At 52.2% G+C, this 26,455-nt stretch overlaps 1 protein-coding gene across 1 annotated transcript in view; it reads left to right on the top strand.

Annotated features, from left to right (window-relative positions):
* MFAP3L (microfibril associated protein 3 like) overlaps positions 1 to 26,455 on the top strand; it is a 52,002-nt gene that overhangs the window by 13,380 nt on the left and 12,167 nt on the right. The window contains exon 2 of the mRNA XM_061132970.1: positions 8,192 to 8,612. Coding sequence (XP_060988953.1) covers positions 8,321 to 8,612 — 292 coding nt within the window. The 5' untranslated portion in view covers positions 8,192 to 8,320. The remainder of the gene's footprint in view (positions 1 to 8,191; positions 8,613 to 26,455) is intronic.

Here is a 26,455-nt window from a genome sequence, read left to right as displayed (position 1 = left end):
GCTCAGTGGTAAAAAAAAAAATCTCGCCTGCCAATGCAAGAGACACAGGCTCGATCCCTGGGTGTGGAAGATCCCCTGGAGGAGGAAATGACAACGCGCTCCAGTACTCTTGCCTGGAGCATCCATTGGACAGAGGAGCCTGACAGGCTACAGTCCATGGGGTCTCAAGCGGACACGACTTAGTGACTCAACCGCCCACCGCCGTCATATACATTTCCCCTCGTGTGCCAGGTCCTCTCCAGTCACCGTTGTCTCTTTGGGCTCTGGCCCCCTTGGCAAACTCCTTTGTCGCTGGACCCCAGGGTCACTTCCTGGAGGAGGCTCTTCCTGGACCCTGCCCCACTGCAGGCTCCGTCTGGTACCACGTGGGTCTTTGAGCCCTGTCTGGCGCGGCGGTTGTCCCACTGTCCTGTGACGGTCGGTTCACTCTCCGTGTCCTCCTCCTCGACTCTGGAGGACTGGGGTAAGGACCTGTCCTCCGCGTGAGCTCCACATCCCAGCAATGTGCCTGACAGGGAAGCGCCTCAGTTATTGCGCAGTGCTGTGGACGGATGCGGCGTGCTTCCAAAGATGCTCTTCCTCCTTTCATGTAACCTTCACATCTCTGTCTGGGTTGGGAGCTGGCTTTGTGTGATGAGAGGCATCAGGATCCCTTCACAGGCAGATTCCAAGGAGGACTGAGTGACCCTCTTTCTTTAACATGACTTTGGACATCGAGACAGAACTCAGCTGATTGAGGACTTAAATGCTGCGGCTGGGCTGCAGTCACCATGGCAGGAGCATGCTTGCTCCACAAAACTCTTCATCTTGGCTTTAGATGCCCTTAGCCTGTGCTCGGGCATCTCCCTTGTAGCTCAGTTGGTCAAGAATCTGCCTGACCTGCCTGCAATGCAGAAGACCCAGGTTCGATTGCTGGGTTGGGAAGACCCCCTGGAGAAGGAAATGACAACGCACTCCAGTACTCTTGCCTGGGAAATCCCATGCACAGAGACCCTGGCGGGCTACAGTCCGTGGGGTCGCACAGAGTCGGACACGACTGGGCGGCTGAGCACACACACAGCGCGGCCCGTGTTCAGACGTCACCTCCACCACCTAAAGACTCAAGTCATCGGAGGAAGGGTGGGCTGGCAGGATTTTGTCATTTTTCTTTAAAATTGCAAAAGAAAATCATTTTTAAACCGTGTTTGTAAAAGAAGGTTTGTTCTTGTTTGGTCACTCCGTTGTGTCCTACTGTTGTGACCCCATAGCCAGCCAGGCTCCTCTGTCCATGGGACTTCCCAGGCAAGGATGCTGGAAGTGGGTTGCCATTTCCTTCTCCGGGGATCTTCCCAATCCAGGGATCGAACCTGCATCTCCTGCATTGCCAGGTGGGTTCTTTACCACTGAGCCACCAGGGAAGCCCAGGTTAAAAAGCTTAGAGTGGGTGTTTTTCACTGATTATAAGACACAGGAAAGGAAGTTCCAGAAAGATAGCCAAACTAGGGAGGTGGCAGCTGGCTATCAGTTCTTTTGTGTTTTTTTATTTTGTGGGGTTTTTAAAATTTGGACTACTCTTTTTTTTAAGTCTTTATTGAATTTGTTACAGTGTTGCTTCTGTTTTATGGGGTTTTTTTGCGGGGTGGGGGTGGGCTGTAAGGCATGTGGGATTCTTAGCTCCCCAGCCAGGGGCTGAACCTGCCCCGCCTGCCCTGGAAGGCAGTCTTCACCACTGAACTGCCAGGGAAGTCCCAAGGCTGTCAGTTTTGAATGTTAGCATCTACGACGTACTGCGTGTGTCAGGCCTCTCCATTCCACAGGAAGTTGAGATTTCCCACCACCCGAGGAGTAGGGACTGATCAAGAATGCGTCTTATCTAAAGGGTGGCCTCTGTGCTGCTTACATCACTTATGCACAAGTGAAAACCAGTGATAACTCTTTGTAGATGTTGTGACAAAACCCCATTGTATGAAGTATAAAGTTATTCATCACAGTTGATGGGGAAATGCCAGCATGGACCCTGCCAAGAAAAAAACAATCATGCACATTCATGTAGTTCAGAACACCCTGACACAGGAGGCCCTTTCCCTTCCAACTCCAGAACTGCATGGTCAATAGTCATGTTTTACTATAGGTGAAGAGATAGCAAGTAAGACTCCACAAAGCATCTTATTAAAATACTTTTAGAGAAAATGCAGTTGTTTGGAAGTAGGGGAACAGCCAAGCTGAAGAAAGAACCTTTGATGCTTGCTGACTGTTTTCTCTTTTGTTTCATTTATTTTTAAAGTCAAGTATTCTGTGAAAGTTTTCCGAGCGCGCCCATGAACCTCAACAATTCGTCCATTGTGGCCGTGGGTAGGCCTGGTTTGGGGATCTGTGGCCTTCCTTGTTGTATTCTGAAGGACTGTGTTTTAAGCTGGTGGATTTCAGCCCTCGTGCTTTACCCTTCAGAGGCTGAAATGTCTTTCCGAGTGTGACGGTGATATTAACTGAACTTCTCGAAGTGCCACGTGTGAAGTCTGACAAGCTGAACAAAGTCCGTTTGTGGAATGTTTTCCCAGTGTGCAAAGGGGCGTGATGTCTTTCTGTTTCTTTGGCGACTCCTGCCTCTTGAGCAGCTGCCTGGGGCTTCCACCCCAGTGTGGCTGCAGAGCAGATGTGGAAGGAAGGAGGCAGGACCTTGGGTGTGGGGAGGGAGGAGAGTCTGCTGAGCTGCCCTGAGTCCCTGGGAGGGCCAAGGTCTTGTGTGGGAGGGGTGTCAGGGAGTCTGGAACAAGCTGTACCTGCCCTGGGACAACTAGGACTCGGGTCTGCACCATGGGACTCCCGGGGATGAGGGAGCGCTGGAGTGGGGCTGGGACTGGGGAGGCCAGCAGCAAACACCCATCCCAGTGTCGCCAGCCTGCCCCCACACTCCTGGCACCGGCAGAGCACGCTGAGCCAGCTGCTGTCTCTCACCGTAAGTAGACACGGCCTGTAACTCTGCATTCTATGGCATGTTGACCCCGCAAGTCCCTGGCAGTGCGCCCAGCACATAATAGATACTTTTGTAAAAATCTGAACTTGAAAGGGCATGGCATGAAATAGGGTGAATTCTTAATTAAAAACTGTTAATTCATTCATGTGCATTAAATGCTTTCTTTTTAAAAATAAATGTTCACAGAGAGTTTTAGAGTAAAAACGCCTGGATTACAAACAGCCCATAAATGACACATTCTGTTCTCTAAGTGCCTCGGTGACTTTTCAGATGGGGAAGGAGGGGAGGGATGAGTCTGCTCCCTACTTGGCCTGCATGGGGGGCGGGCGGGGGTGATGCCTCGGCTCCCTACCTGGTAAAGTCTCTGAGGGAACCAGGTGCCAGCCCGGAACAGTCGCTGTGTTTCTAGCCCAGAACACTGACTGACGTGATTGGAAGATGATTGGACAGTAGTCTCCTCTTCTCTTTGTCCTGGCTGGCACAATGTGTTGGAAAGTAGAAACCACGTGGCCAGCCTTTGTTTGAAAGTACCTCTGATTTATGCATCTTAAAGCCTAGTGCGATCTCCCGTTTACCGTATTCTCCCTAATTGCGGGTGAGAAAAAAAAATGTCATAATGTGTTTACTGCACATATGCATGAGAACCTCTCTCCTACTATGTCTTCTTTCTGTTTCTCTCTGAGGTCCTTGGTCAGCGTCTGCACAGGCCTCCCCCCACCCCAGGGAGTCAGAGTGACCCCAGGCTCTGTCCACGGCACTCATGCGTCGCAGACCCGTGGTTGATCATCTGCTAAGAGTGTCCAGCTCTTTGTGACCCCAGGGACTGCAGCATGCCAGGCTCCCCTGTCCTGCACTGCCTGCCGGAGCTTGCTCAAACTGATGTCCATTGAGTCGGTGATGCCATCCAACCATCTCATCCTCTGCCGCCCCCCTCTCCTCCTCCCCTCAGTCTTTCCCAGCATCAGGGTCTTTTCCAGTGAATCAGTGCTTCATGTCAAGTGACCAAATTATTGGAGCTTCAGCTTCAGCTTCACTGTTTCCAATGAATATTTAGGGTTAAATTCTTTTAGGATTGACTGGTTTAATTTTCTTGCAGTTCAAGAGACTCTAAAGAGTCTTCTGCACTGCAATTTGAAAGCATTAATTCTTCAGTGCTCAGCATTCTTTATGGCCCGCTCTCACACCTGTACACAACTATTGGAAAAACCATAGCTTTGACTATGTTTAAAGTCTGCATTTACTGAATTCTCCCTAATTCCAAAAAAAAGAAAAAGCCACAGTGTATTTACGGCACGTGTTCATGAGAACCTGTCTCCTACTGTGACTTCTTTCTCCTTCTCCCTGAGGTCCTTGGTCAGCATCTGCCCTTGTCTCCCTCTAGGGAGTCGGAGGGACCCCCAGGTGCTGTCCACTGTGCTCACGCTTCTCGGATCTGAGCCCCTTCAAAGGAACCGTGGCTGGAAATCATTTGTCATGATTTCCAGTGGTGGGACGGCAGTCACGATGTATTCAACAGAACTGAAAACAAGATGTGATATAACTTAGAGTACTCAAGAAGCATTAATTTCAGTGAAGGATTCTTTGTACATTGTATTAGTAATTTTTATTTATCAAGCCAAGCAGTGCATGTTTGACATACATGTGATCATAAATTCTTGTAACAGTCGTTACTGGTAAATCCTGGGCCAGAAACACCCAGGCAGTCAGGGAGGTTAGATCCGGGATCCTCGCCTAGTTGCTGTCAAACCTGAGCCCATGTCTTAACTGTTCTGTAAGGAGCAGGTCAGCTTGATAACTTCCTGCTGAAAGAAAACCACAAGATGAGCCACGTAAAGAAAACCATAGTCCCAGGGGATAATGTGTCATGATCCTGGGCCCCTAGTTCCTGCTGGGGGTCACATGTGGGCTGTCCAGGATAGGAAGGCACCCAGCCCTGTGGGGAGTGTGTGTGTCTTTCCTGCTGAAGAAATCTGTGACCTGAAGTTGCTTTATCATCCCTGGTACCTCTTCAGTGTTTTTATCCACACAGTTGGAATGATAATTTCTGCTTTTGAAGACAGATGCATTCATTCAGCAATTCACTGGGTATCTAAAGTGTCAGGGAACGTGAACTCCGAAGAGACAAAGATGAGATTGACAGTATGGTCCGGATGGTATATTAGCCTTGGGAAAGACATCGGCACTAGTGGAACAGAAGGAGGAGTTTAGATATAGACTCATTGTGTTCAACAAGGGGGCAAGGCCAGCCACTGAAAAAGGAGGGTGTTTTCTATAGCTGGTGCAAACAGGCTGGATGCCCCTGTGGGGAAGAAATGAACCTTGGTCCTTCCTCACACCATATACAAAGTAACCAAAGTGGGTGCATGGAAAAGCTGAAACTGGAAGGGGCATGGGAGTGCTTCTGGTCATGATGGAAGCATTCCACATCTTTGTGTATTGTGGTGGTTACATGGGTGTGTAAGTCTGCCCAAACCTGTTAAAATGCATACCTAACATGGGCACTTTTTTAAATGTGTAAATTACAGCACAGTAAAGTTGATTTCTGGCTTCCCCAGTGGCTCAGCAGTAAAGAATCCACCTGCCAGTGCAGTATACGCAAGAGATGTGAGTTTGATCCCTGGGTTGGAAAGAGCCCCTGGAGCAGAAACAGCAACCCTCTCCAGTGTTCTTGCCTAGAGAATCCCATGGACAGAGGAGCCTGGTGGGCTACGGTCCAGGGCTTGCAGAGTCAGACACGACTGAGCACGAGCAAAGTTGATTTTAAAAGAGAAATCACATCCTCTCTCTCCTGCTTAACATTTTTTGATGAATGATAAAATCCAGGTTCCTTCCTGTGTCCTCTAGAGCCGTAGGAGGTCTGGACCCGTCCGTGTCTGTGACACGTGTGGCAGCTCCCCGTTTGCTTTAGTTGTTGGCTCTTCCTAGAAGGCCCTTTTCTGGGGTCTGGGTGATTCCCAAAGAGCTCCGAGGCCACCTCCTCAGGGAAGTTCTCCCGCAGTGCCTCATTGGCACTCAGGTGCATCATGGTGTGTTTTTCAAAGCATGTGTGGTTATCCAAAGTTCTTATACACATGGTATTTATTCTGCTTTTCCCCATGAGGATATAATCTCCACAGGAAAGATCTATATTGTCTGTTCATCTGTCTCTGGGACCTAGAATAATGTCTGCCCAGAGCAGATGTTTCCTGGTGGCTCAGAAGGTAAAGAATCTGCCTGCAGTGCAGGAGACATGAGTCCAACCCCGTGGAGAAGGAAATGGCAACCCACTGCAGTATTCTTGCCTGGGAAATTGGGGGCCTGCAGTCCATAAGAGTCGCAAAGTGTCAGAGACGACTGAGCAGCCGACACTTTCGCTTTCATAGTAGATGTTTAGTAATTCTCTTTGAATAGAAGGGATAAGGAATCCCGATTGTGTAGCACTGCAGTGCAGAGACGCGGATACTTGCTACATAAAGTAGGGGCACGGTGTGGCTCGTGTTTAGAGTGGCTGGAGGGGTCGGCCTGGAATCCGGGCCAAGACTGAAGACGGGTGGTCAGCCCAGAAGGCTCCCTCAGTGCTCCTAGGAGGGGGACACGGAGGCCCCCAGGGAGGGCCCTCTGAGGACACAGACGTGGGGGCCCGCCCACGAAGTATGCAGCAGGTGGAGCTCACAGTGTGGTGTTAGGGACGTTCAGAGGGGAAGAGGGTGGTGCAGTTGAGGACTGTCCCCGCGCCTTCCCGCACAGACAGTGCCGTGGCCTGGTTGGCAGACTGACCCCTTGGTCTGAGGGCACTGATACGACTCCCCACAGGGCATCCTGGCGGGGAAGTGCGTGGGCTGTGGGTGGTACCGTCCGCAGGGAGAGGGTCAGGACCAGGAACGTGGCCCGGGGGGTGCTCAGGTGGGAGGTGGCAGGAGCGGCTGCAGGGGAAGGAGAGGGGCTGGGGAAGAACAGGGAGCACCGTCAGTGGGGGCGTGGAGCACAGAGGCCCCAGAGAAGGAGAGGATGGGGAGAGCAGCCGTCACAGTGACAGCTCCACAGGGCTGGTAAGGAAGAGACTGGCGATGTGAGCAGGATCCGCAGGGGACAGGTGCTGGTAGGCACAGAGGGAGAATGAAGCCCAACCCAGCCACACCCTACCCATGGCGGGCAGGCCGTACCACCGCGGGCCACAATGTTGGTTTTGAAGCTGGAGAGACCATGGAGGGAAGAGGACAGCGGACCCGCAAGCGCAGCTGCCCCAGGGCCTGCCACCTCCGCGGGCCTGGCTGGGCCGGCGGCATGCCTTGGTTTCTGCGAGCACATCATGGGTGTCGTTTGTCCCCAGTTCTGCGCGGGCCTCTGGGGTGGCAGCCAGGACGTCCCGGGGCGGGTTGCATGCCGCTGGACACTGGCGGGAGGACATGGTCTCAGTGGGGTGTCTGTGTGCCTGGGTGCTGGCCGGGGCAGCCTAAGGGGAGTCGGGAGACCAGGAAACCCAGTGAGGCCACTGGGGAGGTGGGGTGCAGGGCAGGACGGCTATTGAGAACCTCAGAGTGACCTGGAACTTCAGAATTTAGAATGTGGAGAGAAGAAAGGCCCCGGGGTGTGGCCATGTCTTAGTGGGTGAGATGGAGCGGGGGGCAGCAGGTGGGGGTTAGATCTCGGGTGAGCAAGCGCAGCCACCCACCATGTCACACCCAACATCCCCAGAGGCAGGTGAAGATGGAGGCCGAGGAGTTCAGTGAGTGAGGCGGGCGGGAGGGGAGGGTTGCAGGGGCAGAGGGCGCTGGAGTGGTTGCCTAAAACGGGAAGGGCGTCCCAGTCTGGGGAGGGCCACGCCAGCTGATGCTGGGGGAGCCCTTCTGCCGTGGCAGACCCTGGGGTGCACTGCAGGAGGCGGAGGGCATGTCCACCGGCAGAGAGAGATTCCGAGCACCCAGTGCACCCCCGGGGTCCCCAAGGGGACAGGTGGGGGGTGAGAGGAGGCCTCGCGGTGCTGACTGAGGAAAGCCAGGGTCAGCCTTTGAGCCCTGCAAGGTCGTGTGATATAAAGTTACGCCGTTCCTGCCAGGAGTCTTATGTTTCAGTAGCAGAAATAACAAACTCATATATCATGATTTTCCATGAACATTTGGAACAACTACATAATTGGTGTGCTATTTAAAAATTAGCCAGATGTGTGTTTTAGCTGGGTTTCTAACATATTATAAATAATCATTTTAAAGTATGAATGCTAGTATTTATGCACTTCTTTTTTTTTTTTTTTCTAAACAGGTTTTTAATCAGGAGCCAACTCCATGGAGCCAGGCCAGGTTTGGCCCCTGGCCTGCTGTGAACGGAGTATCACCCACTAGAGGACCCCCGGCCGGCTGGCTCTGCCGCCTCACGGGGCGAGCGAAGAAGATGGGCAGAGTGAAGAGCCACCTGCCCGAGTGCTTCCTGCCTCCCGTGCCCTTGCTGATCCTCGCGTCCACGCTGGCGACTGCCAGGAGTGTGGCCAACAGCACTTTAAACGCCACCGATGTGGCGGTGGGCTCAGCGCCTGTGGTCGTCGCCAGAACCGACCATATCATCGTCAAGGAAGGGAACAGTGCCTTGATCAACTGCAGTGTCTATGGCCTCCCCGAACCCCAGTTCAAGTGGTACAATTCGGCGGGCAAGCTGCTGAGCGAGAACGAGGAGGATCGAGGGGGAGGTAGGCCATCCCGCTCCTCCAGGGTCAGAGAAACAAGGAGGGGTTGGGCCGGTGCCCCAGATGTCTCTGGTTCTTACTCACATCGTTTCAGGATCTTCTTGAGTCTGGTTTTTCTCAGGCAAGAGAGAGAAATAGATATCCTTAAGGATTCATAAAATGAATTCATTTTTTTCACTCTTGACTCAGAAAACAAAAGGCAAGCATCAGTGTCTTTTAAAAAGCCTCTTGAAATGTTACAGTATAATGCATGCTAATTGCTGTAGGGGTGGATGTAAAGTGGGTTTTCCTTATGTGTCTCATTCATAAGGGAGTTTTCCTTTGTTTCGTGAAATGTAGTGGTTGTCTATCGTTTAAAAGCCTTGCTTTTTTAAAAACTGTTATTTATTTCTTTGGGTTGTGCTGGGTCTTCGATGCTGTGCAGCCTTCCTCTGGTTGCAGTGCGCGGGCTTCTCACTGTGCTCACTTCTCTTGTTCTGGAGCACAGGCTCTAGGGCCCACGGGCGTCAGCAGTTGAGGCACATGGACTCCAGAGCTCAGGCTCAGTAGTTGAGATGCACAGGCTTAGTTGCTCTGATGCATGTGGGGTCTTCCTGGACCAGCGATCGAACCCATATCCTCTGTGTCGGCAGGTGGATTCCTAACCACTGGATCACGAGGGAAGTCCCTCGAGGTCACACTTTTGGAAAGCAGTCTCTGTGCAGCTTCTCACCTGCAGCCAGAGATCACCTGTGTTTCCTGGCGACCTGGCTGAAGTTTCTAGACTGTTGGCCAGGAGGCGGTGGTGAGGGGGGGGGGGGGCGAGGCTGCAAGAGGGAGAAGTAATGATGGGACACAGAACTTGCCCACCAGAAGGAACCTGGAAGCCCCTCTCTTACGTGACTTTTCCCTGGTCCTGTGGTCGTTAGCTGGGACCAGAACCTTCCATGCTGATACTACTCTGGTCACAGAGCTGGTCCATGCTGACGGTGGGCAGACGGAACAGCCCAGCCCCTTCCTCTCACTGCAGGTCAGGAGGAAGTGACGTCACACCTGTGAGGGGTGGTAGCCATGGCAACGTGCACATATTCAGGTCCCTGGACCCCAAGGGTCTTTCTGCAGGGCTAGGGATTCAAAGGACACGGCCACTGAAGTGACCAGGGCCTCCAGACTGAGTCTGCTGCCCCCTTGGGCCTGGAGCAGAGGTGGTCCCGGGTATAGAGGGCCATGGTGGGGACTCTGAGCCCTGTGTCCTGGAGAGAGGAGCGTACGGGCACAGTGTGGGCCTGGGCTTCAGCAGTGACGTTTCGATGTCTGTCTTGGAGTCACACTGACCACTCCAAGGAGATCTCGATGGTTGGTGTCCAGTTGGTCTCGGCAGGTGGACATGTGCTTCACGTCTCTGTCCGTGCTTTGGGTGGTTGAATGCCCTGGAGTAGCCTGGGGTCACTTCTCTTCCATCCGTGGGCACCGGGGGTGGAGGGAGCAGACACCCGGGTCCTGGAGACAGAGCCTAGGTTCAGGGCTCGTCTGCCAGAACCCTCCAGTCCTGTTTGTAGCTGCGTCCATGCTGACAAATCCCTTGGCTGTTCTAAAGCCTCATGAGGAAAGACACACTAGATTTTTTAAAAGAACTTGCGATATTGGTACTTAACGTGCCAGCTCAGCTCTAGTGATTACCGCACATAATCAGAGTCATTTCAGGACACAGGTAACATGGGGTAATATTCAGAACCGCCAAGCAAGACAGAGGAAATGGAACGTTTATCCTCAGCCTAAAATATGAGCATGAGTGTGCCTCTTGAGGAGCCGAAGTTTTCAAGTCTTCATTTATGGCAGGAAGATGTCCACCTTCTAACCAGGATATAGATTTCAGTTTCTGGGCTGATCAGCTGGGAGTTTACATGGAGTGGTATTTCATTAATAACTCAACAAAGAGGTGGTTGCTACAGCGTGGAAACAGCGCTGACATCCTAGAATGTCAGTTACACGTGCACACTGCAGTGGGAACAGCGCTGACGTCCTAGAATGTCAGTTACACGCACACGCTGAAGTGGGAATGTCGCTGACATCCTAGAGTGTCAGTTACACACACACGCTGCAGTGGGAACAGCGCTGACACCCTAGAATGTCAGTTACACACACACGCTGCAGTGGGAACGGCGCTGACGCCCTAGAATGTCAGTTACACATGCACACTGCAGTGGGAACAGCGCTGATGTCCTAGAATGTCAGTTACACACACACGCTGCAGTGAGAATGTCGCTGACATCCTAGAGTGTCAGTTACATGCACACGCTGCAGTGGGAACAGCGCTGACGTCCTAGAATGTCAGTTACACACACACGCTGCAGTGGGAACGGCGCTGACGCCCTAGAATGTCAGTTACACATGCACACTGCAGTGGGAACAGCGCTGATGTCCTAGAATGTCAGTTACACACACACGCTGCAGTGAGAATGTCGCTGACATCCTAGAGTGTCAGTTACACGCACACGCTGCAGTGGGAACGACGCTGACGCCCTAGAATGTCAGTTACATGCGCACACTGCAGTGGGAACAGCGCTGACACCCTAGAATGTCAGTTACACGCACACGCTGCAGTGGGAACGGCGCTGACGCCCTAGAATGTCAGTTACACACACATGCTGCAGTGGGAATGTCGCTGACATCCTAGAGTGTCAGTTACACGCACACGCTGCAGTGGGAACGGCGCTGACGCCCTAGAATGTCAGTTACACACACACGCTGCAGTGGGAACAGCGCTGACACCCTAGAATGTCAGTTACACATGCACGCTGCAGTGGGAACAGCGCTGACACCCTAGAATGTCAGTTACACATGCACACTGCAGTGGGAACAGCGCTGATGTCCTAGAATGTCAGTTACACACACACGCTGCAGTGGGAATGTCGCTGACATCCTAGAGTGTCAGTTACACGCACACGCTGCAGTGGGAACGGCGCTGACGCCCTAGAATGTCAGTTACACACACACGCTGCAGTGGGAACAGCGCTGACGTCCTAGAATGTCAGTTACACACACACGCTGCAGTGGGAACGGCGCTGACGCCCTAGAATGTCAGTTACACACGCACGCTGCAGTGGGAACGGCGCTGACGCCCTAGAATGTCAGTTACACGTGCACACGCTGCAGTGGGAATGGCTCTGACGTCCTAGAATGTCAGTTACACGTGCACACTGCAGTGGGAACAGCGCTGACGTCCTAGAATGTCAGTTACACACACACGCTGCAGTGGGAACGGCGCTGACGCCCTAGAATGTCAGTTACACATGCACACTGCAGTGGGAACAGCGCTGACACCCTAGAATGTCAGTTACACGTGCACACTGCAGTGGGAATGGCTCTGACGTCCTAGAATGTCAGTTACACGTGCACACTGCAGTGGGAACAGCGCTGACGTCCTAAAATGTCAGTTACACACACACGCTGCAGTGGGAACGGCGCTGACGCCCTAGAATGTCAGTTACACATGCACACTGCAGTGGGAACAGCGCTGACACCCTAGAATGTCAGTTACACGTGCACACTGCAGTGGGAATGGCTCTGACGTCCTAGAATGTCAGTTACACGTGCACACTGCAGTGGGAACAGCGCTGACGTCCTAGAATGTCAGTTACACACGCACGCTGCAGTGGGAACAGCGCTGACACCCTAGAATGTCAGTTACACGTGCACACTGCAGTGGGAATGGCTCTGACGTCCTAGAATGTCAGTTACACGTGCACACTGCAGTGGGAACAGCGCTGACGTCCTAGAATGTCAGTTACACACACACGCTGCAGTGGGAACGGCGCTGACGCCCTAGAATGTCAGTTACACATGCACGCTGCAGTGGGAACGGCGCTGACGCCCTAGAATGTCAGTTACACACACACGCTGCAGTGGGAACAGCGCTGACGTCCTAGAATGTCAGTTACACACACACGCTGAAGTGGGAACAGCGCTGACGTCCTAGAATGTCAGTTACACACACACGCTGCAGTGGGAACGGCGCTGACGCCCTAGAATGTCAGTTACATGCGCACACTGCAGTGGGAACAGCGCTGATGTCCTAGAATGTCAGTTACACGTGCACACTGCAGTGGGAACGGCGCTGACATCCTAGAATGTCAGTTACATGCGCACACTGCAGTGGGAACAGCGCTGACACCCTAGAATGTCAGTTACACATGCACACTGCAGTGGGAACAGCGCTGACACCCTAGAATGTCAGTTACACGCACACGCTGCAGGGGGAACAGCGCTGACGTCCTAGAATGTCAGTTACACACACACGCTGCAGTGGGAACGGCGCTGACGCCCTAGAATGTCAGTTACATGCGCACACTGCAGTGGGAACAGCGCTGACACCCTAGAATGTCAGTTACACGCACACGCTGCAGTGGGAACGGCGCTGACATCCTAGAATGTCAGTTACATGCGCACACTGCAGTGGGAACAGCGCTGACACCCTAGAATGTCAGTTACACATGCACGCTGCAGTGGGAATGGCGCTGACGCCCTAGAATGTCAGTTACATGCGCACACTGCAGTGGGAACAGCGCTGACACCCTAGAATGTCAGTTACACGCACACGCTGCAGTGGGAACAGCGCTGACACGCTAGAATGTCAGTTACATGCGCACACTGCAGTGGGAACAGCGCTGACACCCTAGAATGTCAGTTACACATGCACGCTGCAGTGGGAACGGCGCTGACGCCCTAGAATGTCAGTTACATGCGCACACTGCAGTGGGAACAGCGCTGACACCCTAGAATGTCAGTTACACACACACGCTGCAGTGGGAACAGCGCTGACGTCCTAGAATGTCAGTTACACACACACGCTGCAGTGGGAACGGCGCTGACGCCCTAGAATGTCAGTTACATGCGCACACTGCAGTGGGAACAGCGCTGACACCCTAGAATGTCAGTTACACGCACACGCTGCAGTGGGAACGGCGCTGACATCCTAGAATGTCAGTTACATGCGCACACTGCAGTGGGAACAGCGCTGACACCCTAGAATGTCAGTTACACATGCACGCTGCAGTGGGAACGGCGCTGACGCCCTAGAATGTCAGTTACATGCGCACACTGCAGTGGGAACAGCGCTGACACCCTAGAATGTCAGTTACACGCACACGCTGCAGTGGGAACGGCGCTGACGCCCTAGAATGTCAGTTACATGTGCACACTGCAGTGGGAACAGCGCTGACACCCTAGAATGTCAGTTACACATGCACGCTGCAGTGGGAACGGCGCTGACGCCCTAGAATGTCAGTTACATGCGCACACTGCAGTGGGAACAGCGCTGACACCCTAGAATGTCAGTTACACGCACACGCTGCAGTGGGAACAGCGCTGACACCCTAGAATGTCAGTTACACACGCACGCTGCAGTGGGAATGTCGCTGACATCCTAGAATGTCAGTTACACGCACACGCTGCAGTGGGAACAGCGCTGACACCCTAGAATGTCAGTTACATGCGCACACTGCAGTGGGAACAGCGCTGATGTCCTAGAATGTCAGTTACACACACACGCTGCAGTGGGAATGGCTCTGAAGTCCTAGAATGTCAGTTACACGTGCACACTGCAGTGGGAACAGCGCTGACGTCCTAGAATGTCAGTTACACGCACACGCTGAAGTGGGAATGTCGCTGACATCCTAGAGTGTCAGTTACACGCACACGCTGCAGTGGGAACAGCGCTGACACCCTAGAATGTCAGTTACACATGCACACTGCAGTGGGAACGGCGCTGACGCCCTAGAATGTCAGTTACATGCGCACACTGCAGTGGGAACAGCGCTGACACCCTAGAATGTCAGTTACACGCACACGCTGCAGTGGGAATGGCTCTGACGTCCTAGAGTGTCAGTTACACGCACACGCTGCAGTGGGAACAGCGCTGACACCCTAGAATGTCAGTTACACATGCACGCTGCAGTGGGAACGGCGCTGACGCCCTAGAATGTCAGTTACACGCACACGCTGCAGTGGGAATGGCTCTGACGTCCTAGAATGTCAGTTACACATGCACGCTGCAGTGGGAATGGCTCTGACGTCCTAGAATGTCAGTTACACACACACGCTGCAGTGGGAACAGCGCTGACGTCCTAGAATGTCAGTTACACGTGCACACTGCAGTGGGAACAGCGCTGACGTCCTAGAATGTCAGTTACACACACACGCTGCAGTGGGAATGTCGCTGACATCCTAGAATGTCAGTTACACGCACACGCTGCAGTGGGAACAGCGCTGACACCCTAGAATGTCAGTTACACATGCACACTGCAGTGGGAACAGCGCTGACGTCCTAGAATGTCAGTTACACGCACACGCTGCAGTCGGAACAGCGCTGACGTCCTAGAATGTCAGTTACACGTGCACACTGCAGTGGGAACAGCGCTGACGTCCTAGAATGTCAGTTACACACACACGCTGCAGTGGGAATGTCGCTGACATCCTAGAATGTCAGTTACACGCACACGCTGCAGTGGGAACAGCGCTGACGTCCTAGAATGTCAGTTACACGCACATGTTGCAGTGGGAATGGCTCTGACACCCTAGAATGTCAGTTACACACACACGCTGAAGTGGGAATGTCACTGACATCCTAGAATGTCAGTTACACACACATGTTGCAGTGGGAATGGCTCTGACACCCTAGAATGTCAGTTACACGTGCACACTGCAGTGGGAACAGCACTGACACCCTAGAATGTCAGTTACACGTGCACACTGCAGTGGGAACAGCGCTGACACCCTAGAGTGTCAGTTACACATGCACGCTGCAGTGGGAACGGCGCTGACGCCCTAGAATGTCAGTTACATGCGCACACTGCAGTGGGAACAGCGCTGACACCCTAGAATGTCAGTTACACATGCACGCTGCAGTGGGAACGGCGCTGACGCCCTAGAATGTCAGTTACATGCGCACACTGCAGTGGGAACAGCGCTGACACCCTAGAATGTCAGTTACCCGCACACGCTGCAGTGGGAACAGCGCTGACACCCTAGAATGTCAGTTACACACGCACGTTGCAGTGGGAATGTCGCTGACATCCTAGAATGTCAGTTACACGCACACGCTGCAGTGGGAACAGCGCTGACACCCTAGAATGTCAGTTACACATGCACACTGCAGTGGGAACAGCGCTGATGTCCTAGAATGTCAGTTACACACACACGCTGCAGTGGGAATGGCTCTGACGTCCTAGAATGTCAGTTACACGTGCACACTGCAGTGGGAACAGCGCTGACGTCCTAGAATGTCAGTTACACACACACGCTGCAGTGGGAACGGCGCTGACGCCCTAGAATGTCAGTTACACATGCACACTGCAGTGGGAACAGCGCTGACACCCTAGAATGTCAGTTACACGTGCACACTGCAGTGGGAATGGCTCTGACGTCCTAGAATGTCAGTTACACGTGCACACTGCAGTGGGAACAGCGCTGACGTCCTAAAATGTCAGTTACACACACACGCTGCAGTGGGAACGGCGCTGACGCCCTAGAATGTCAGTTACACATGCACACTGCAGTGGGAACAGCGCTGACACCCTAGAATGTCAGTTACACGTGCACACTGCAGTGGGAATGGCTCTGACGTCCTAGAATGTCAGTTACACGTGCACACTGCAGTGGGAACAGCGCTGACGTCCTAGAATGTCAGTTACACACGCACGCTGCAGTGGGAACAGCGCTGACACCCTAGAATGTCAGTTACACGTGCACACTGCAGTGGGAATGGCTCTGACGTCCTAGAATGTCAGTTACACGTGCACACTGCAGTGGGAACAGCGCTGACGTCCTAGAATGTCAGTTACACACACACGCTGCAGTGGGAACGGCGCTGACGCCCTAGAATGTCAGTTACACATGCACGCTGCAGTGGGAACGGCGCTGACGCCCTAGAATGTCAGTTACACACACACGCTGCAGTGGGAACAGCGCTGACGTCCTAGAATGTCAGTTACACACACACGCTGAAGTGGGAACAGCGCTGACGTCCTAGAATGTCAGTTACACACACACGCTGCAGTGGGAACGGCGCTGACGCCCTAGAATGTCAGTTACATGCGCACACTGCAGTGGGAACAGCGCTGATGTCCTAGAATGTCAGTTACACGTGCACACTGCAGTGGGAACGGCGCTGACATCCTAGAATGTCAGTTACATGCGCACACTGCAGTGGGAACAGCGCTGACACCCTAGAATGTCAGTTACACATGCACACTGCAGTGGGAACAGCGCTGACACCCTAGAATGTCAGTTACACGCGCACGCTGCAGTGGGAACAGCACTGACGTCCTAGAATGTCAGTTACACGCACACGCTGCAGTGGGAATGTCGCTGACATCCTAGAGTGTCAGTTACACACACACGCTGCAGTGGGAACAGCACTGACACGCTAGAATGTCAGTTACACACACACGCTGCAGGGGGAACAGCGCTGACGTCCTAGAATGTCAGTTACACACACACGCTGCAGTGGGAACGGCGCTGACGCCCTAGAATGTCAGTTACATGCGCACACTGCAGTGGGAACAGCGCTGACACCCTAGAATGTCAGTTACACGCACACGCTGCAGTGGGAACGGCGCTGACATCCTAGAATGTCAGTTACATGCGCACACTGCAGTGGGAACAGCGCTGACACCCTAGAATGTCAGTTACACATGCACGCTGCAGTGGGAATGGCGCTGACGCCCTAGAATGTCAGTTACATGCGCACACTGCAGTGGGAACAGCGCTGACACCCTAGAATGTCAGTTACACGCACACGCTGCAGTGGGAACAGCGCTGACACGCTAGAATGTCAGTTACATGCGCACACTGCAGTGGGAACAGCGCTGACACCCTAGAATGTCAGTTACACATGCACGCTGCAGTGGGAACGGCGCTGACGCCCTAGAATGTCAGTTACATGCGCACACTGCAGTGGGAACAGCGCTGACACCCTAGAATGTCAGTTACACACACACGCTGCAGTGGGAACAGCGCTGACGTCCTAGAATGTCAGTTACACACACACGCTGCAGTGGGAACGGCGCTGACGCCCTAGAATGTCAGTTACATGCGCACACTGCAGTGGGAACAGCGCTGACACCCTAGAATGTCAGTTACACGCACACGCTGCAGTGGGAACGGCGCTGACATCCTAGAATGTCAGTTACATGCGCACACTGCAGTGGGAACAGCGCTGACACCCTAGAATGTCAGTTACACATGCACGCTGCAGTGGGAACGGCGCTGACGCCCTAGAATGTCAGTTACATGCGCACACTGCAGTGGGAACAGCGCTGACACCCTAGAATGTCAGTTACACGCACACGCTGCAGTGGGAACGGCGCTGACGCCCTAGAATGTCAGTTACATGTGCACACTGCAGTGGGAACAGCGCTGACACCCTAGAATGTCAGTTACACATGCACGCTGCAGTGGGAACGGCGCTGACGCCCTAGAATGTCAGTTACATGCGCACACTGCAGTGGGAACAGCGCTGACACCCTAGAATGTCAGTTACACGCACACGCTGCAGTGGGAACAGCGCTGACACCCTAGAATGTCAGTTACACACGCACGCTGCAGTGGGAATGTCGCTGACATCCTAGAATGTCAGTTACACGCACACGCTGCAGTGGGAACAGCGCTGACACCCTAGAATGTCAGTTACATGCGCACACTGCAGTGGGAACAGCGCTGATGTCCTAGAATGTCAGTTACACACACACGCTGCAGTGGGAATGGCTCTGAAGTCCTAGAATGTCAGTTACACGTGCACACTGCAGTGGGAACAGCGCTGACGTCCTAGAATGTCAGTTACACGCACACGCTGAAGTGGGAATGTCGCTGACATCCTAGAGTGTCAGTTACACGCACACGCTGCAGTGGGAACAGCGCTGACACCCTAGAATGTCAGTTACACATGCACACTGCAGTGGGAACGGCGCTGACGCCCTAGAATGTCAGTTACATGCGCACACTGCAGTGGGAACAGCGCTGACACCCTAGAATGTCAGTTACACGCACACGCTGCAGTGGGAATGGCTCTGACGTCCTAGAGTGTCAGTTACACGCACACGCTGCAGTGGGAACAGCGCTGACACCCTAGAATGTCAGTTACACATGCACGCTGCAGTGGGAACGGCGCTGACGCCCTAGAATGTCAGTTACACGCACACGCTGCAGTGGGAATGGCTCTGACGTCCTAGAATGTCAGTTACACATGCACGCTGCAGTGGGAATGGCTCTGACGTCCTAGAATGTCAGTTACACACACACGCTGCAGTGGGAACAGCGCTGACGTCCTAGAATGTCAGTTACACGTGCACACTGCAGTGGGAACAGCGCTGACGTCCTAGAATGTCAGTTACACACACACGCTGCAGTGGGAATGTCGCTGACATCCTAGAATGTCAGTTACACGCACACGCTGCAGTGGGAACAGCGCTGACACCCTAGAATGTCAGTTACACATGCACACTGCAGTGGGAACAGCGCTGACGTCCTAGAATGTCAGTTACACGCACACGCTGCAGTCGGAACAGCGCTGACGTCCTAGAATGTCAGTTACACGTGCACACTGCAGTGGGAACAGCGCTGACGTCCTAGAATGTCAGTTACACACACACGCTGCAGTGGGAATGTCGCTGACATCCTAGAATGTCAGTTACACGCACACGCTGCAGTGGGAACAGCGCTGACGTCCTAGAATGTCAGTTACACGCACATGTTGCAGTGGGAATGGCTCTGACACCCTAGAATGTCAGTTACACACACACGCTGAAGTGGGAATGTCACTGACATCCTAGAATGTCAGTTACACACACATGTTGCAGTGGGAATGGCTCTGACACCCTAGAATGTCAGTTACACGTGCACACTGCAGTGGGAACAGCACTGACACCCTAGAATGTCAGTTACACGTGCACACTGCAGTGGGAACAGCGCTGACACCCTAGAGTGTCAGTTACACATGCACGCTGCAGTGGGAACGGCGCTGACGCCCTAGAATGTCAGTTACATGCGCACACTGCAGTGGGAACAGCGCTGACACCCTAGAATGTCAGTTACACATGCACGCTGCAGTGGGAACGGCGCTGACGCCCTAGAATGTCAGTTACATGCGCACACTGCAGTGGGAACAGCGCTGACACCCTAGAATGTCAGTTACCCGCACACGCTGCAGTGGGAACAGCGCTGACACCCTAGAATGTCAGTTACACACGCACGTTGCAGTGGGAATGTCGCTGACATCCTAGAATGTCAGTTACACGCACACGCTGCAGTGGGAACAGCGCTGACACCCTAGAATGTCAGTTACACATGCACACTGCAGTGGGAACAGCGCTGATGTCCTAGAATGTCAGTTACACACACACGCTGCAGTGGGAATGGCTCTGACGTCCTAGAATGTCAGTTACACACACATGCTGCAGTGGGAACAGCGCTGACGTCCTAGAATGTCAGTTACATGCGCACACTGCAGTGGGAACAGCGCTGACGTCCTAGAATGTCAGTTACACGTGCACACTGCAGTGGGAACAGCGCTGACGTCCTAGAATGTCAGTTACACACACACGCTGCAGTGGGAATGTCGCTGACATCCTAGAATGTCAGTTACACGCACACGCTGCAGTGGGAACAGCGCTGACACCCTAGAATGTCAGTTACACATGCACACTGCAGTGGGAACAGCGCTGACGTCCTAGAATGTCAGTTACACGCACACGCTGCAGTGGGAACAGCGCTGACGTCCTAGAATGTCAGTTACACGTGCACACTGCAGTGGGAACAGCGCTGACGTCCTAGAATGTCAGTTACACACACACGCTGCAGTGGGAATGTCGCTGACATCCTAGAATGTCAGTTACACGCACACGCTGCAGTGGGAACAGCGCTGACACCCTAGAATGTCAGTTACACATGCACACTGCAGTGGGAACAGCGCTGACGTCCTAGAATGTCAGTTACACGCACACGCTGCAGTGGGAACAGCGCTGACGTCCTAGAATGTCAGTTACACGTGCACACTGCAGTGGGAACAGCGCTGACGTCCTAGAATGTCAGTTACACACACACGCTGCAGTGGGAATGTCGCTGACATCCTAGAATGTCAGTTACACGCACACGCTGCAGTGGGAACAGCGCTGACGTCCTAGAATGTCAGTTACACACACACGCTGCAGTGGGAATGTCGCTGACATCCTAGAATGTCAGTTACACACGCACGCTGCAGTGGGAACGGCGCTGACAGCCTAGAATGTCAGTTACACATGCACGCTGCAGTGGGAACGGCGCTGACAGCCTAGAATGTCAGTTACACGTGCACACTGCAGTGGGAACAGCGCTGACGTCCTAGAATGTCAGTTACACGAGTACGCTGCAGTGCTGCCTGGTGCTTGCTCAGTCGCTCAGTCGTGTCCAACTGTTGGTGACCCCAAGGACCCTGTAGCCCACCAGGCTCCTCTGTCCATGGGGTTCTCCAGGCAAGATTACTGGAGTGGGTTGCCATTCCCTTCTCCAGGGGATCTTCCCAACCCAGGGACTGAACCCTCATCTCTTGCATCTCTTGCGGGTAGGTTCTTTACCACTGAGCCACAGACCACTGCTGAAATCAAACAAGATGAGCATAAGTCCCATTAACAACCACCCCTGTTGACTAAGCCCCTGTACTGTGTTGCCCAGTTTGTTTCTGGTCCTTACAGTGGGCATGAGGGTTTTGTGGCCTTGATCCTCACAGGTCTGAATTGAGAAGCAGGGGCATGGAGAAGACAGTACTCAGCAGGGTGTGGCTGGGTTGGGCTTCATTCTCCCTCTGTGCCTACCAGCACCTGCTCCTCCTCCAGGTCTCAGAAGACAAGGGGTGGTGAGAGCCTCTGGCCAGATAGAACAGATGAGAGGCTGGATGGTCGGTGCACCAGCCCCATCACCATCACCAAGAGGCAGTGCTGGGACCCCCACCGTAATGCACATATGAAGCATGCATACACCCAGGTGTGTTCAGAACCATTTGGTGAGTTGCCCACCGAGTGTGCTTTGCAATTCCAGGAGTACTTAATAGTATTTCATTTCTTGTTGGTGCTGAGAAAGTGACACACCTGTTCCTGGTGCCTCTCTGCGGGTCCTAGAAGGAATGGGTTGTTGCCTATCGCTGGTGGGAGCAGCAGCTGACTTGCTTTGTGTCCCTCGTGTTGTCTCTCCAATCCCACAGATCAGGAGAGGCCACTGTATGATCTGTTTCTGGAGGACTCTTGTTTTTTTTGGAGCTCACCAAAGGACACATTGGGGCTTACCAGGTGGAACTAGTACTAAAGAACCCACCTGCCAACACAGGAGACGAAATAGACCCGGGTTCAATTAGGACAATTCCCTGAAGGAGGAAATGGCAATCCACTCCAGTATTCTTGCTTGGAGAATCCCATGGACTGAGGAGCCTGGTGGGCTACAGTCCATGGGGTCACAAAGAGTCAGAGACAACTGAAGCGACTTAGCACGCATGCAAAGGACATGTTGGAGGTGGTCCCCCATTTTACAGAAATAACCCAGAGCTCCAATAACATGAGTAACCACAAATGGCCGCAAAATGTCCTGTTTTCAGTTTTTCTTTTGCTACAGGTGAGTAGCCATATATAAGTGCCAGAAAGTGTTATAAAAATGCCCCTGTTATTTCAGGTATGAATTATCCAGTATATTTTTGCTGTAGTTTCTTACTCTGACTTTAAACCTTGAAAATGCACATTGGCACCTTTATCAGATGATAAATAACAAGCATCTCAAGAAAGTCTGCTCTGGAAAAGGTATAGGCCTTGGCAATCATGCCTGGCTCAGTTATGTTGGAAATTCTTACTTCAAGTGAGGTTTTAGGTTTCCCCATGGATTTGTTCTCCATTCTCTTGTAGTGTTCTGTCACCAAAAATAATTACGAATTATCTCTGAAAATACGCCCAGAGTTATCTGAGCTGAGTTATGTGAAGTTCACGATTCTTTCATGGCTGCTCCACCTTTGTAGAGTTCATTGTTATGAATTTTGGTTTAGTTTACATTGCTCTGGTGTTTTTATCCTCTGTTCCTGCAGATGTTTTTAGTAGCCTGTGAGATGCTTTTACCTCCTCCTGCCAAGGGACCACAGAAAACTGTGCTGGTCACGTCTTCAGACCTGAGTGAATCTCCCCCCACCCCAACATATCCAGGAGGGAGTCAGTACCCACAGCATGAAGTGGACATCATTGTTTGCCTCTCTGATGAAGCATGGAATAGTGTGTGAACCTATAAAAGTACTACACTAAATTCTTCTTTTAGTAAATTAAATGTTTGAGATTTAAAAAGTTGATTCCTCAAAATTTGTGTAATTGTAAATATACCACTGGAAATTCAGCAGAACAGAACACTGATGGCTCTTTGAGCAAGTTCCTTAACTTTTCAGAGCCAGTTTTCCCATCTGTAAAGCAGAGATAATCCTCTTTTACCTCCAGGCAGGGTTGTGATCCTTCCATGATGCATTAAATGTTCAGAAGCCTGGAGAGGCTTCCCAGGTGGCTCAGTGGTAAAGAATCTGCCTGCAGTGCTGGAGACACAGATTAGATCCCTGAGTTGGGAAGATCTCCTGGAGAAGGAAATGGCAATCCACCAATATTCTTGCATGGAAAATTCCATGGACCGGGGAGCCTGGCGGGCTACAGCCCATGGGGTCGCAAAGAGTCCGACATGACTTAACAACTGAACAACAGCAGTACCTAGAGCACACCAATGCATCCGTAAACGGCAGCTGCGTCACTGTTACCGGCCACTCCACCCTTGTTCTGTGATGTCAAGATCCCAGGTGCTTCTGTCTCTGCTTCATAGGACGGTGTGTTTTGTAAAGAAAGGAAATAATTTTCTGAGCAATTTCTTATTCATTCTCTCAAGTTCTCAACCTTAAAAAAAAAAGAAAAAATAAAAAGCATGTCTATCCCTGAAGTGTTATTTAAAATCTTGAGATGACACTGTGATGGCAAGGGAGGCACCTTCTCTTCCATCAGCCGCCTCCCCCTTCCAGGCGTGTTCCCTCCGTGTGCAGAGGCCCGCTGACCCCCTCGTGCTCCGGCCGTGGAGAAAGCAGTGCGTGTGGATGCTGTGGGGGAGGTGATGCACACGGCGTACTTTCCTTTTGTGGGAGTCAGTGGCTCTCTCACCCAGAGGACACCAGCCAAGCCTGGAGGTGTTTTTGGTAGTCATGGTTGGGGCAGGAGAGGAAGGAGCGGGAGATGGTGCTGCTGGTATCCAGTGGGTGGACACCAGGAATATTCTCAGCACCCCACAACACACAGGACAGAGAAGTGTCGTCATTGCTTAGTCACTTGGTTGTGTCCGACTCTTTGAGACCCCAGGAACTGTAGCCCGCTAGGCTCCTCTGTCCATGGCATTTCCCAGGCAAGAATACTGGAGTGGGTTGCCATTTCCTTCTCCAGGGGATCTTCCTGATCCAGGGATCGAACCCGTGTCTCCTGCATTGGCAGGCAGGTTCTATACCCCTGTGTCACCAGCGAAGCCCTCCAAAGAATTATCTGATGCAAAATGCCAGCCCAAGTGGAAAAACCCTTAGTTCTGTTCAGTTCATTTCAGTTGCTCAGTCATGTCCAACTCTTTGCAACCCCATGTACACCAGGCTGCTCTGTCCATCATCAACTGGAGAAACCCTGGTCCCACCTAAAGAAGCATTTTAGCCAGCTAAAGAATCATTCCACGGTCAGTTTAGTCACCTGTGAGAACCGGTAATGTAGTTTTCCGTAAAAGTGGTACTTTGGTTCATTTTCCAGAAGGAATCATGTCAGAGGCCAGCCTGCTAACGGGCCACCGTTTGTAGTGTTTCTTCAGTGCTTTTCAGCACTCCCTTTGGGATCGATCCCAGACAGCTTTTAGTCTGAGCAGTGGGAAGACCCTTCCCTGTCACTCTCAGATGAGGATGAGAGCCGAGATGCCAAAACAGGAAGTTATTTCTCTCCACCCAGTGCTGGGCGCTCTCAGAAGAGACTCTTACCAGCCTCCATGGAGTGTGCTTGGCACTTTTTTAAAAATGAAGATTATCAGGTTGAATTAGCTGGAGAGTCAGATGTTTCCCTTGCCAGGAAATTAAAAGACAGCTTCTTTTCAGGTTTTCTTGATTCTTTAAAGCAGAGCACAACCACAGGCTGCATACGCCCTGAGCCTTCCCCCGTCCCCCACCTTCCTGAGCAGAGAGCTGAACTAAGCCGGGATGATGCCAGGCTCCTCGGCCCCACGTGATGTAGGAAGCAGCTTGTTAGCAGCCCCAGGACTGCCTGAAGAGCTGCCCAGGAGGATGGGACCCTGGGGCGCGGGCGCCTGGAGGCTGCGGTGTCTGTGGCCTGGGTCTCTGCGGTGGCTGGGGTCTGGGGAGGCGGGAAGGGTGGCTCGCACCTCTTGCAGAAGCCCCGTGACAGCCACGTGGGGCTCCGCTTGTGTTCAGTTCCATTTTGTAAAGACTGGATGCCTTCCCTGAGTCTCCTCTCTTTCACATACTGGAGAGCAGGCTCCACACTTAGAGACAGAAAAGTGTGGACTCGGTGCAGCGTCATTCGACTGAGTGTGTGCACTGCCTTTCTGTCTGTGTAAGCGTTATCGGGACCCTCACCTCCTGGAAAGTCTTCAGTTGGTTTCATGAAAATAACCTCCTTGTTTGAACGGATCCTCCTTGAGAAGCTGAAGAGCCTCCATGTCTAAATGAGGTTGTGAGCAGAGACTTAATCTTCTCGTACCACCTATCAGGGTTTCCCAGGTGGTAAAGAATCTACCTGCAATGCAGGAGACACAGGTGATATATGTTCAGTCCCCAGGTCAGGAAGATTCCTTGGAGCAGGAAATGGCAACCCACTCCAGTATTCTTGGCTGGAGAATCCCATGGACAGAGGGGCCTGGCGGGTCTCAGTCCATGGAGTCACTAAAGAGTCGGACACGACTTAAGGACTAAACAACATCTACTCCTATCCATGAGTAGATGAACCATACATTTGGTTTACCCTTTACAGAAAGACCTCTCCAAGGAAAAAGAGAAATCCTTTCCTTCTAAGAAATAATTTAAGGGAAATTCTAAGAGCTTTGTATTTGGTCATGATGTTATTTTTTAAATTTATTTTTAATTGAAAGATAATTGCTTAACAATATTGCTTTGATTTCTGCCATGCATCATGAATTAACCATAGGGGTACATCTGTCCCCTCCCTCTTCAACTTCCCTCCCTCCCCTGTTCTTTCCCACCCCTGTAGGTTGTTACAGAGCCCTGCTTTGAGTGCCCAGAGTCATAACAGCAAATTTCCATTGGCTCTCTATTTTACATATGCTAGTGTTAATGCATTGGAGAAGGAAATGGCAACCCACTCCAGTGTTCTTGCCTGGAGAACCCCACGGACAGGGGAGCCTGGTGGGCTGCCGTCTGTGGGGTCGCACAGAGTCGGACACGACTGAAGTGACTTAGCAGCGGCAACAGCAGCAGTGTGTATGCTTTTCATGTCAGTATACATCAAGGCTGTATACTGTCACCCTGCCGATTTAACTTATATGCAGAGCACATCATGAGAAATGCTGGGCTGGATGAAGCACAAACTGGAATCAAGATTTCAGGGAGAAATTTCAGTAACCTCAGATATGCAGATGACACCACCCTTATGGCAGAGAGTGAAGAGGAACTAAAAAGCCTCTTGATGAAAGTGAAACAGGAGAGTGAAAAAGTTGGCTTAAAACTCAACATTCAGAAAACTAAGATCATGGCATCTGGCCACATCACTTTATGGCAAATAGATGGGGAAACAGTGGAAACAGTGAGAGACTTGGCTCCAAAATCACTGCAGATGTTG

The sequence above is a fragment of the Dama dama genome, chromosome 29 (assembly GCF_033118175.1).
Source record: "Dama dama isolate Ldn47 chromosome 29, ASM3311817v1, whole genome shotgun sequence".
Taxonomy (NCBI): Eukaryota; Metazoa; Chordata; class Mammalia; order Artiodactyla; family Cervidae; genus Dama; species Dama dama.
This window is presented reverse-complemented; position numbering and strand designations above follow the sequence as displayed.